This window comes from Hyperolius riggenbachi, chromosome 2 (assembly GCF_040937935.1).
Source record: "Hyperolius riggenbachi isolate aHypRig1 chromosome 2, aHypRig1.pri, whole genome shotgun sequence".
Taxonomy (NCBI): Eukaryota; Metazoa; Chordata; class Amphibia; order Anura; family Hyperoliidae; genus Hyperolius; species Hyperolius riggenbachi.
In genome coordinates, this window is record NC_090647.1 from 489,689,065 (window position 1) to 489,701,871 (window position 12,807).

The 12,807-nt window shown below is 43.8% G+C and overlaps 1 protein-coding gene across 1 annotated transcript in view; it reads right to left on the reverse strand.

Annotated features, from left to right (window-relative positions):
- LOC137545245 (interferon-induced GTP-binding protein Mx2-like) overlaps window positions 1-9,740 on the reverse strand; it is a 101,762-nt gene extending 92,022 nt beyond the window's left edge. Inside the window, exons 1-5 of the mRNA XM_068266365.1 lie at window positions 9,711-9,740; window positions 9,442-9,631; window positions 7,595-7,732; window positions 6,011-6,165; window positions 3,294-3,432 (exon numbers count right to left, since the gene is read on the reverse strand). Coding sequence (XP_068122466.1) covers window positions 3,294-3,432; window positions 6,011-6,165; window positions 7,595-7,732; window positions 9,442-9,631; window positions 9,711-9,740 — 652 coding nt within the window. The remainder of the gene's footprint in view (window positions 1-3,293; window positions 3,433-6,010; window positions 6,166-7,594; window positions 7,733-9,441; window positions 9,632-9,710) is intronic.
- Between the last annotated feature and the right edge of the window lie 3,067 nt (window positions 9,741-12,807).

Consider the following 12,807-nt stretch of genomic DNA (forward strand, 5'->3'; position numbering starts at 1 on the left):
AATTTAGGAATGCAATGTGATTTCTGCCCTTTAGGGATTATAACCCTGCTGTGCGTCAAATTCGTAATTTTCTCCGGGACTTTTGGCGTGTATAGCCCTCCAGGTGCTAGAACCCTTGAAATATCTTTTCCATCACTTTTTGTGGTCAGAAACAGTGTTTGTAGTTTTTCAAGTTCGCCTGCCCATTGAAGTCTATTGCGGTTCGCCGAGTTCACCGGTTCGCGATCGCTTGCGGAAGTTTGCAGTTCGCAAACCCAAAATCTAACTCTAAACTGCGCATGTGCAGGACTATCACGCCGGCCGATGTGATGACGCGACACATCAGAATTCAGGAAGGGTCACCAGTAAGGGGAGCCACCGGCGGGACACGGAGAGGAGCCACGAGGACGCCGGGGGACCTTGCGGCCTACGGTGGGCTGGAGGAAGCCCCAGGTGAGTGACATTTTTTTAATTTAGGGTACTGCATAGGGTCCCTTTAAGATACTCCACAGTTTTATTTTATGTTTAAATCTACTTTTTAAGTTTTAACTGTCTTATTGTGTTTGCTCAATGACACGTTCATAGAAGTATGCCAGAGCTAAAAATCTATGAACTATTGCCCCTTTTTATCTCTTTCCTGCTCTCAGAAGGCATTTTTTGCTAGGAAAGTGTTTTATAGTTGGAATTTCTTATCAGTGAGGGCCACACTGTAGTCACTTACTATCTGAATCGGGACTGAGTCAGCCACTTACATACCTGATATTTAACTTTTTCAGACACAGAAAGAAAAAAAGGAACACATCATAGTTGTTTGTGTGTTAGGCACTGTACATACGCATGTCTATCTCATGTCCCATGTCACTTCAGGTATGCTTTAAGGTGGCCATACATCAGGCGACCTGGCGGCCGTTTGACCATCCGATTCGATTATTATAATCGAAATGGATGAAAATCGGTGCCGCCAAGTGCATGCCCGAACGAAAATGCAGCCAATTTTGGGGCAAAAATTGGTCCTTTTCTCGATTGCGCGTGGTGCAAGATGTTGGGCAGACTTGCTTGAATGGGTGCGCAGCGGGAATGGCATGCAATTTTGCGATGATTGACGAATGCGATAAAACCCCCAACACTGTCCCCTAATGTAAAATGTCCCCCCGGTGAACAGTAAAAGGTATACATTACCTGTCCACGGCCTGCACTTGTCCCTTTGCTGCTTCGGGCACACGCCTTCCTCCATACACGCACGACCCACGTGGTTTCCTAGTAAGGGCATGCGTGTGATGTCACACAAGTGCACCCTTACTAGGAAACCATGTGGTGCGTGAGTGTGCAGAGGAGGAATCCCTTAAGCCAGCTAGGACAAGAGCAGGCCACAGACAGGTAATGTATACTTTACACTGGGCACCAGGGGGACATTTTACATCAGTGGACAGCGTCTGTGGGACAAAGCGGCAATCACACAAGGCCGATTCCGGATCGAGTAGAGCATGAAATTGATCGGGAATCTGCCTGCGGTGTATGGGCAGCTGACAGATCAGCCTCTAATCAGATTCAATTAGAGAGAGACTTGTCTCTTGATCGAATCTGCCCATACATCGCTAGATGTATGGCTACCTATACCCCTAATCCATCTTCTATGTCCTTGTTGAATTACACTATTTGTCCTCTGGCTAGCGCATAGCAGTACAATATTGTGACAGCTAACACATGGGAATGTGTCATTGCGTCTTACAGTCTGGGTGATCTGCACCATTTCTTTTTTTCGGCCTATATCTGCTTACACAATGGTTTAGAAAACCCTGACTGCAAGGTGCAATGGCACATCACCAAGTTGGAACCGTTAGAACTGTTCCAGCATAATGAGAGGGGATGGAATTTTACATCCCGCAGGTGGCTTTAACATCAATAATAAAGTTTTTTTGACGTGTCATACTAACAATGCGATTTATTTTCTCAAATGCCTCTATAGGATGGGATATGTCGGTCAGACCTCAAGATCAGTACATTTATGATTGAATGAACACCTCTGCACTGCGTAATATGTTGGCACTTTACAAATACAATAAATAATAATAACACCACAGCAATATAAGATACCTTCTGGCTGTTATCTTCTGGCACTGCTACTGGCTTGAGGAAGCGGGCTTGGACCCATGAAACGCATTGCCTGTGTTTTAATAAATTTATTTTTTCTCATGATACTGTTGCCTCATTTTCTCTTCAAATTTTATTGTTGTTTTAACTTTTAAACTTGTTTTATCCACACCCGGGTGCCTCTTACCCCCATTGTGCGGAGCGTCACTCCCTCACACGAGTTGTGAGTGGGGAATCGTCTGGCCCTACATGGTTTAAACCATTGTAATAGCCAGCCTTTTACTATCTAGAGAGCGACCACCTCCAGTCCATCAGGACACCCCGAGTGGAGTCAGGTTTATTGTCCCCACCTGCTTCAAGAGGTTGGTTGCCCCAATGCAACCCCCCTTTGTTAGTTGGTAGCCCCACCGCAAGCCACCTTTGTAACATTTTTATTTATTTTTTTCATCCAACATAATACACTATCTGGGCTCCCGTTTTGTCTCTGTCTTTTCCTGCATGGAGCTGAAACACCCCATTGCAACATGCTCCAGAGAGAAGGTAGGTGGACTGATACATTTAACACTTTAAAACCAAATGGCTGACTTTAATTTGAAATGTTATTTATTATGTACCCTTAAATGTGTTACTCTGCCCTTATGCTATAATTAGCAAATGCACTAATCTGAAGTATGAAAAATAAAAATACTAATTTCAGTAAAGGGAAGCCTGTAATTGCTCCAATGGCTCCCTCAGATCTTTCACAACATTCAACAAACAATACTCAACATGAATGTTTTATATCGTCAGAGGGTTACAGCGCACAAATGGAGGGGCGTAAGAAGACTGAGGAAGCCTCTGGACTGTCCAGAGGCTTCCCTGCACTGAGGTATCTAACTCCTCCCCCCCCCTACTTAAGCATTGTGCACACCCCATGGAGGTGTGTTTTTTTCTGCAATTGTATGTGGATTTCAATTAGTTCTCATATTCACGGACATGTATATTTTGCAAAAAGCCATTCTATTTTGGCAAAAAGGTCTAGTCTTGCTAAAATTTAATTTGCAATGCGAATAATTCTAGCTCATTCACACACACTACCCTCAGAAGTGACACTGCACACCAACTAAACCACACTCATGCGTAGTGCATATGGCTTCCTGCTTTCATTATAGAGATATACAAGAGGTTTTACTGCACTACAGGCATGTGACACCAGTGCAATACAAAATATACATTTTACTGACCTATGGTACGGTCTCCTGTGGGATCCACCTTTCGGGCCATCTCCAGTGCCTCTGTTGTAGCAATATCCACGTTACTGGGGACCACAGCCAAATTGATGGTCTCTTGTCTTTCTGTATATCTCTTAATCATTTGCTTGATCTGTGGTGTTCAAACAACAGTCAAAAGAATATTAGTAAAATGTTTTTTGTTTATAGTTTTTCTACTCACCCCACCCTCTCTGTGCCTCTCTGTCATGCACTGAGCCCTAACCTATCCTCCTCCCTCTATAGAACTGTCGAGTGATCAAGTCCCAATTCCTGCCAGGCGACAGTCTTCGTATGTGTGTACGAGGCTTAAGCTGTTACATTTTGTTGATACCTATAGTGAATTAGCTGCCATGTGTGCTGATCTCTGTCTAAAAGAATCAAATACTATACCCCCATTTGGCCTCGGAAGAAGCTAGGTGACCCTCTTCGAAACAGTCATCAGGCCATGTGCACCTCCTGGCGCCCACTCATCTATGTGCCAACCAGCTATAAGTATCATGAGGATTGTACATTTGCACTTGTCACTTTATCTATGCTGGCAATAAATAAGCATGTTAGTGGCAGATTTCCTTGTTTTTGCCTAAAAAAAAGTCTACTGCTTCTAGTTTTCCTTCCCTGTTCTCTTGTTTGGCTGCCCACTCTGTGCAGATCTTATCAGCGTTCATCAATAATGCTGTTATTATGGACTAGTGATGGGCCATTTGTTAGTGTAAACCATGCAAGTCACATTACAACAATTTTCTTAGCATTTACAGTACTGTAAAATCCACTTGTCCTCATACACGCACTTGCCATTCTTTCAGATGCTGCACCCCTTTTCAAGTTTACTAGGCGCACATATATCTGGATATCTGCAGATGCAACTAAATCTGAAATAGGCTAGTGAGGCTGGTAGGAGAACACATCCTGAAGATTTTAAGGGCATTTCAAATTCTGAATTTAAAATATAAATACCATATTTGTCGGCACATAATGTGCCGAAAAATATGGTATTTGTATTTTAAATTTAGAATTTGGACTATAAGACGCAGGAAAAAAACAGGGAAAAGAAAAAAAATATACTAAACCTGGTACATCCATGGTCCAGAAATGTCTTGCAGATTTTTTACCTCAATGATTGTGTTTATTTCCCTTGTACCTCATGTGTCCTCCTGTGTCCCCCATGTGTCCTCCTGTGTCCCCCATGTGTCCCCTTCTGTTGAAGCAGGTTATTTCACCCTGCGACGCTGAGCACTGTGCGCCAAAGATGAGCGACGGCATAGCAGCAATGCTATGCTGCGCACCACACGTAAAAGTAATTCGGGGCTCTGGCAACTGCCAGACCCTGAATTGCATCTCCCTCCGAGTTGCAACAACCCGGATGGGGAATAGTATTTAATGCCGCCTCTGAGTTTAGCGGCAGCAGGGAGAGACGTCATTCGGCTCTCCTTGCGCCCAACTGAATGGTGCCAAAATAATATGTACTCCCTTCTGTCCCCCATGTATCCTATCCACTTCTGTCCCCCATGTGTCTCCTTCTGTCTCCTCCGCTCCCCCATGTCTCCCCTTCTGACCATCATGTGTCTCCTCCGCTCCCCCATGTGTCTCCTCCACTCATCGTGTCCTCCTGCGCTCCCCATGTATAACTTCTCCTCTCCCTCTTGGCTTCCCTAGAGTCGGCTTCTGCTGATGACATGATCAGCAGAAGCCGGCACTAGGGGAGCCATGAGGGAGAGGTCTCTAATCGCTGCTGGAGCTGATGGATTAGATGAGCTCAGCTGCCGCTGCTTTCTATTTATTCATTAGAAGCGTTGGAGGACATAGGGAGCGGAGTAGATATGATTACAATACAGGGAGTCCGTGACATTGTGGCGGATCGCCGGCCACAGGCGGCAGGCGTTTGTAAGTCGGGACTTTTTCTCCCCAATTTTTTGGGGGAAAAGTGTGTCTTATATGCCAAAAAATATGGTACACACACTGTACATGTATGAACATACAGAAAGGCCCACATTACCAGACATGACAAAGTTCAGTTATGCTAGATTCCTACTTGAGCCGGATCTCCAACAGTGGTTCATTGTGGTCAAGTTGGAGCATGGAGCAGATGCATTTCCACCATAGGCTATATGGGAAATGCATCCGCTGTCCATGATAAATCGCAGACAATACAAGAGTGCATTCCGCTTACTGCAACAAATCCAATGGATCCATTTCAGACTGACAAGTGTGAACAGATCCTATTAATAAATAAGGCCAGTATAACTGGGGTTTTTTTGGTCTGTTTTGTGGCTTTTCATAAAAATGAGTCAGTTTTGTGTTATAGTGGGAACCGAGCCTTAAACGAAAGTGCACCTGAAGTGAAAATTACAAAAACAAAAACTAGGTATAGTGCTCCTTCCCTGTTTTCCTTACCTTCTTGTGCTCCCAGTTTCCTCCAGTTTCCCACAATCTCCTCTTCTATGTAGTCCACTGTGGGGAAGATCATGGTTAATGGGAGGAATGCTGAAGGAAACGTGAGAATCCAGACAGGGATGGAGAACTATTCTTAGTTTTAATTTTATTTTTCACTTCAGATGTACTTTAAAATTTACCTGAGAAGTATGTCTGAGGGTACGAGTTCTACATTTTTTTCTATTTAATCATAGAAGGCTTTTAAATCTGTTGCATGCAGAATGGACCATAACACTATGGAGGGGGGAATTGTCTCAGACCTGTTGTGCAATGTCAACGGGTTGATCCTGCAAAGCAATCCTTGTGATCCCAGGCAAATCAATAAGCGTCAGGTCAGGAACATTTGGTGAGACAATTTCCAAAGTTATCAGTTCACTGCTGATTCCCTTCCCCGTGCCGGCCACATTGTCCTGGGCTGAAACAAAAATACGTATTAGAGACAAAGGAAGGTGTCAGACGATAATAATATACTAAAGTAGCTGACAAAGATACTCAAATATATTGGCAGGAGACCACTGGAGAATGAACGACATCTAGCAAACCTGTGCTAGATTTTAAAGGTTGTCAGCAATTAAGTAAAGTTAAAATCAGCTTTTCTACTCTGCTTCACTATAATTATTACTAGGAAAAGATCACCTGCCGGGATCCACACTCTGAATTTACTTCCTGGTTCCCTGCATCTTGTCTATCTTATTGTAAACAGTGACTCTCTGGGTACCAAATTGGGGGGAGGGGGGACTCTCTGGCTTCCAAAATGGGGCCTATCTGGCTAAAAATACCAGGGAGGGGGCTCTCTCTGACTGAGGCTGGGGCTGCATGTGGCTACCTAATACTGGGGGGCTGTATCTGGCTAATACTGGGGCTTCTCTGGCTACATACGCAGGGTGGGGGTGGAGGCTATGTCTGGCTAACTAATACTGGGTGCCTCTGGCTAGCTATATTGGTGGCTACCTAATACTGGAAGGCACTTCTGGCCACTGCATTGAAACAGTGTGCCCAAGTCTATGTAAAAGGGGGGAAGGGGCGCCATTTATACACCCTTGCCCTGGGAGCTCTATGACCTAGAACAGGCATGGGCAAACTTGGCCCTCCAGCTGTTAAGGAACTAAAAATCCCACAATGCATTTGCTTTTATGAGTCATGACTGTGGCTGTCAGACTCCTGCAATGCATTGTGGGACTTGTAGTTCTGGAGGGCCAAGTTTGCCCACGCCTGACCTAGAATATACCCTGGTTGATATAAACTATGTCTTCATAATAGTGTCTTAACCACTTCACCCCAAAGGCGGTTTTTACCCCAACGGACAAGAGCGATTTTCACCTTTCAGTGCTCATCCCTTTCATTTGCCAATAGCTTAATCACTACTATTCACAATGAAATGATCTATAGCTTGTTTTTTTAACTACCGATTGGGCTTTTTGGGGTTGATATTTGTTTTCAGCAATTACTTTATTTTCTATGCATTTTAAAGGGAAAAACACTATTTCTCCAATTTCATCCCCTATAGTTTTAATATAAACACTGCTACTGTACATAAAACCCACACATTTATCTGCCTATTTGTCCTGGTTATCACAAGATTTTAATTATGTCCCTAGTAGAAAGTATGGTGAAAATATAGTATTTGGAAATAAAAGTGTATTTTTTCTTTGTTTTTTTTCCCACTATTTTCACGTGCACTTGCACGGGAATGCATGTGCACGTGCGGGAGCGCGCACTCATGCACGCCCACAGCAGCAGCACTGCCTGACTTATAAAAACGTCCTGGAGCCATTAAGAGGCTCTAGCAGGACATTTTTATAAGTCAGGTTGTCATTAAGCAGTTAAAATAAAAAAAGTTTTACCTCTCCTCACTGCCTCCTCCACTTTCCCAGGGCTGTCAAGAGATTCCGTTACATTCTGGTAAGAAATAGTTGCACGCCACTCTGTGCTTCCCATGTCTTTCTTCAGCTTCAGCTCCAGGGGGCAGCGTGTGACAATTCCTGCAGGGGGTACACAGCCACACAGGGCAAAAGCAGTCCAGAATCAGACACTCGTAGAAGACAAAACATGGTGACATTTATGGGATACACGCATTGATGGACCACCCCCAGGAATTCAAAAAAACAACTTGACTTGACTCCAGCAAACTTACAGTGTACCTGAAGGCAAATTTTGACAAAAAATTAGATACTGTACCTCATTAGAGGGAACCCACTGGATAATCCAGAGGCTTCCCCACCCCCCTGAACTTGAATTTCCAACACTGGAACAGTTTAAAACTATTCAACAAGAGCTTGTTGAATAGGTTTGGCAAGGCTGTGCTCCCATCCATGAACAGGCATGGCTGCACTATGTAGGTGCAAACGTTCTGCGTCTGCGCTGTAGCATGTTTGTTCTACATTTCTTCTAACTTTCTTTGTATGACATTGGATTTTAATCTGAATCTTGTTTGTTTGCTTATTTTTTTTAGAAATTCTAAATAAACCGAGCCCTGATGAAGGGCATATGTCACCCGAAACGAACATGTGTCGTTGCATGAAAGTAGAACTGCTCATTACGCCAAGTCAGATTATATGTTTTGTGAAGGATATTGATCTGTCCTATTGCCGTTCATGAAGATTGAATTCTGGGACTGGGATAAGAGTTTTATGAAAGCACTATTTTTGTATTTTTGTGCCAATAAAGTTAAATCAGGTTTTGTTCTGCAAAAAGTTTGCCATGGTATTTCAAAGAAAGTGCTGTCCTTTTAACCACTCACATGTGCTGTAGCATGGAGCAGCACTTGTATGGCTTTTTCTTCCATGCACGAGCGGCTCCATGCTACTGCAGAGGCACGAGCCATCAGTGCTGCCACGCTTGTTCACGGATGGGAGAGAGGCCACGAAGAAAAGGGTCCTAGTGACCAGAAGTGGGCTCAACAAGGATCGGAGAAGCCTCTGGAGGATCCGGAGGCTTCCCTTTACTGAGGTAAGTAACTAATTTTTTTTGTTTTTTATACATCATAGGACCAAGGCCTTGCTAGGTGCTGTTGCTCTCTTATCCTCAATCTATCACAGCCCATTTTTTATAAATGGTGTGAACCTGAATTTGAGAGTCCCCTGCTCCCTGGAAAATAGGTTTGAATATAATGTATGTGTTTCTTATATCTAAAAGCATATGACCCCAAAATGAGGCCATTAAGGTTTTTAATGCATGACATGGCATGGGATAGACAGTTAAAAGGAGAAAGCTTGACTGAACAGGCATAATCCAAAAATACTGCAGAATTTTGTAACCTTAAAAGGAACCTGAAGTGATGGATGGTATATGGAGGCTGCCATTTTCTATTTCCTTTTAAGCAATACCAGTTTTTCTCCTATGTTGCTGTCACTTACAGTAAAGACTTATAATACCTTTAGGAAATCAGAATTAACAGCTGGGAATAACATGCTTTCTGGGCCATTGCCATCCACTCTCTGATCCAAATGGCACTGTCAGAAGGGCTGGAAAGTGTGTGAACAATGTAATCCTGAGTATGGGAGGGGGGAACCTCTTGCAAGCTGCCCATCTGAAGCCCGAGGAAGTAAATGAGGGCAGGGTGGCCAGAGACCTGAGCAAGCAATCAAGGTCTGATGAGCCACCACTTTAGTATCTATGTCTTGGAGGACCTTGTCCCGTTCCTGTTCATTATATCCCTGATCAGTGAAGGCAGTTGTGTAAAGTTCCTTACCATTGCCTCTGGGTAGAGAAACTCCAGATAGAGCCTCCAGTACAGAACTCTTCCCTGAACTCTGATCACCAATGACAGCAATGGCCGGCAAGGCCAGGTCCTTCTCCACCCCCAGTGATCTCAGCGAGTCAATGAGGTCAATATGAGGACGGATCTTATCCTCATAATTTTTACCCAGAAGATTTTTGTCCTGTGGTTACAGTGAGAGATAAAACAGTCTTTATTTAAATCAGACTTATAGACTATTAAAAAAAAAAAGTTTCACTTACCTGGTGCTTATGCCAGCCCCCTGCAGCCATCCTGTGCCGGCAACGTTACCAAATGATTTTTAACACTAACTTACAAGTCGATGGCCAATGTGCCTGTGCAGCCCTTGCACAGATCCTTGCTCTGTCAATGCGAGTGGGAACAAGGACGTGCGACGCAGCGCAGTGACCCGCCGACTACCAAAGCGGAACTGAGGCATGTCGAAGGGACTAGAGGATCGTTTTGCCCTGGCGCGGGCACAGGATGTCTGCAGGGGGCTGGTAGAAGCCCCAGGTAAGTTAAACTCTTTTTTTTACCTTACAGGTTTCCTTTAAGCTTTGTACACACGCTCAACAAACGTTTTTTGAAACATACGACAAACTACATATTTCGCAAAATGACGAATGACCAATATTGGGCATTTTGCCCAAACCATCAGGCAGGATCAACTCAGTTAACCAGATTTCATGTCTGCCACATGTGTACAATGTTGTTCAAATCAGAGGCGCCTCTGGCCATTTTGTCACTCCAGGCGAGGAAATCTGTGCCGCCCCCAATTAAAATAATCACAATGCTGCAGCATTTCACCAGAAAATAATCGTAATATAGCAGTGGTTCAGTGCAATACTGCGAGCCGCCAATCTACCTCCTCCATACCACTGTGTCCATTTGAAAAATGTATTGTTTGATCGTAATTTTGATACATTTTTGCAACGGATTCATTGATCGAAAGTATAATCGATCTCGGTGGTTGGTAATCACCAGATTCAATCCTAGTGAAAGAATCTGTCAGTAAAAATGAATGCATGTATTGACAGCTATAGGCTAGGGTTACTAATGACAAGATCGGGGTGATTAAATTGTGAGGGTAAGAGGTGGTGGGGGGCAAAGTAGAGAATGACAAGGAACATTTATATTGCATTTTTCTCCTGGCAGACTCAGGAGCTGCAGCCACTAGGACGCACTCTATAGGCAGTAGCAGTGTTAGGGAGTCTTGCCCAAGGTCTCTTACTAAATAGGTGCTGGCTTACTGAGCAGGAATAGCGGAGGTTTGCTGAGGTTTGAACCCAGGTCACCAGTGCCAGAGGCAAAGCCCTTAACCATTACACTATCCAGAGAGAGGGGAGAAAAGAACTTTTATTTAGCTTTCCTGTAAGACAAGAAGACAGCCAGCACTAGGGTAAGGGGGAAACGAAGGTTAATAATGAAGAGAAGAGAAGTGGAGAGATACTGAGATGGAGCAGAGAGCTTAGATAGTATTGCAGTCCCATATCACACAGAGGCTACTTGTCTGTAATGTGACTCCTGCCCTGCCAGTCTCTCACACAAGGCTGCAGCAGCCCTCCTGGAGTCTAGGGACAGTCGAAAACTTTTCACCCTGTGTAATACCTTTCAAGCTGTCCACATGCAGACTTTACAATGGTGAGATAGCAGACAGAGTTTTTTTTCTTTGGACTCTGCATAAGGCAAGCCTCCTCAGCCAGCCTAGTGCTTCACATTGCCTTATACAAGAAAAACCTCAAAGCACCAGGTACTGGTACCAGCAGCCTGGAGGAAAATCTCTCCCCTCTGCCCCTGGCCAGTCCGTTCTGGAATGCCTTGTACCTGCTTCCCAGAAAGACACCATCCTCATCTTCTGATTTGTTTTCTTTTCATGGTCATAAGGAGGGGAAAGAGGGGCGGGACAGGAATGGACACACTCTAGATCCCGAGATAACAACTAATTGGGGAATGTCATACAAAGAGTTGTAGACAAAAGTTTTGTAGACTCCTTATGAGAGGCTGAGCAGCAGATGCTTTCATTAGAATTTTTTATCTCCGCCCCCTCAGTTTTCAGTCTCTAAGGACGGTAAAAAAACTTTTTTTCCCCTGGACGCGCCCCCAGATAAATCCGCCGCTCCAGGCAGTTGGCTTATCAGCTGGTGCCTAGAGGCAGCTCTGGTTCAAATTTTATTTTTCTACAGAATGCGCGCATGTCGTGCATAATGTCACTTTTTTCACGTGCAGTATTTAAATGAGTTGGTCGCTTGCAATATCAAACAGAGTGCAGACAACGGCATTGGAAAGACTCATAATTTGTCTTTGTCACTAGTAAAGTTGTCTTCACTACATTGGTTGTTTTTTTGAGCTAGCTTTTGTTGCGTGTGTATAGACCTTTAGAAAATGGCAAATCCAAATGGATTGTGCACTTAAATATGTGTGGCCAATAGAATGTCAGAAAAGAAAATTCTGATTGGCTGGTTAAAAAGTTTTAAAGAACACATTGTGCCAGAAAATAAAGGTTTTCATATAAAACAGTAGAAAGAATGCACACCTGTATTAACTTCTGACCATGCCTCTGACAACGTGATAATCAGAGCAGGGACAAGGTCCTCCAGCACCCAAGGCTGAGACACCAAAGTGCGCCCCTCCATCCCTCCCACCCCAGCTGTCACACACTGATTGCTATTAGACTAAGAGGGCCACAGGGCCCAAAACCTCCCCAACACCTTAATATCCAGTTATCTGGCTTGCAGTCACTGCTATGTATCCCCTTTTCTTATTTCTTTCTGCTTCATACACAATTAGGAATGACAGCTGAATAAATTCTGCTCCCCCTCCTACACTGTGCCCCGAGGCTGGAGCCTCTCCAGCCTATGCCTTAGCCCGGCCCTGGTGATAATCTAATCAATTTGTAAGGCCTCTTCATAAAAGACAACAGGCTTTAGCTCAGCAGTGTGTCTGATCCTTCCTAACTGTCACCCAAACAATCACCAGTGCCACAATTTTTTTAATTCTTTTTTATTTCTTGTGCTGGTAAGATGGGTTTCTTTTTAACCAATAATAAATATATATTGTATGTACACGCCCTAAGTTAACTTTTGAACTATGGTTTTATGATGTCTCCTCATCACCCTGAGTCCATGGTATGTGATGTTTAAGCAAACAAGTGGTCTTATCTATTTGTCATAAATTAGCTAGTATCCCTGTGAGACTCTCCTTATTTTGTTAATAAGGCATTTAATGATATTTATTTAAGTTTGCAAAACAATGCATCTCCTTTTAATGTCCAGTGTACTGTATTTAATGCCTGTTCTAGCGTCTTGTCAGCAGACAGGAATGGAGTCTAAAGAAGGCTTT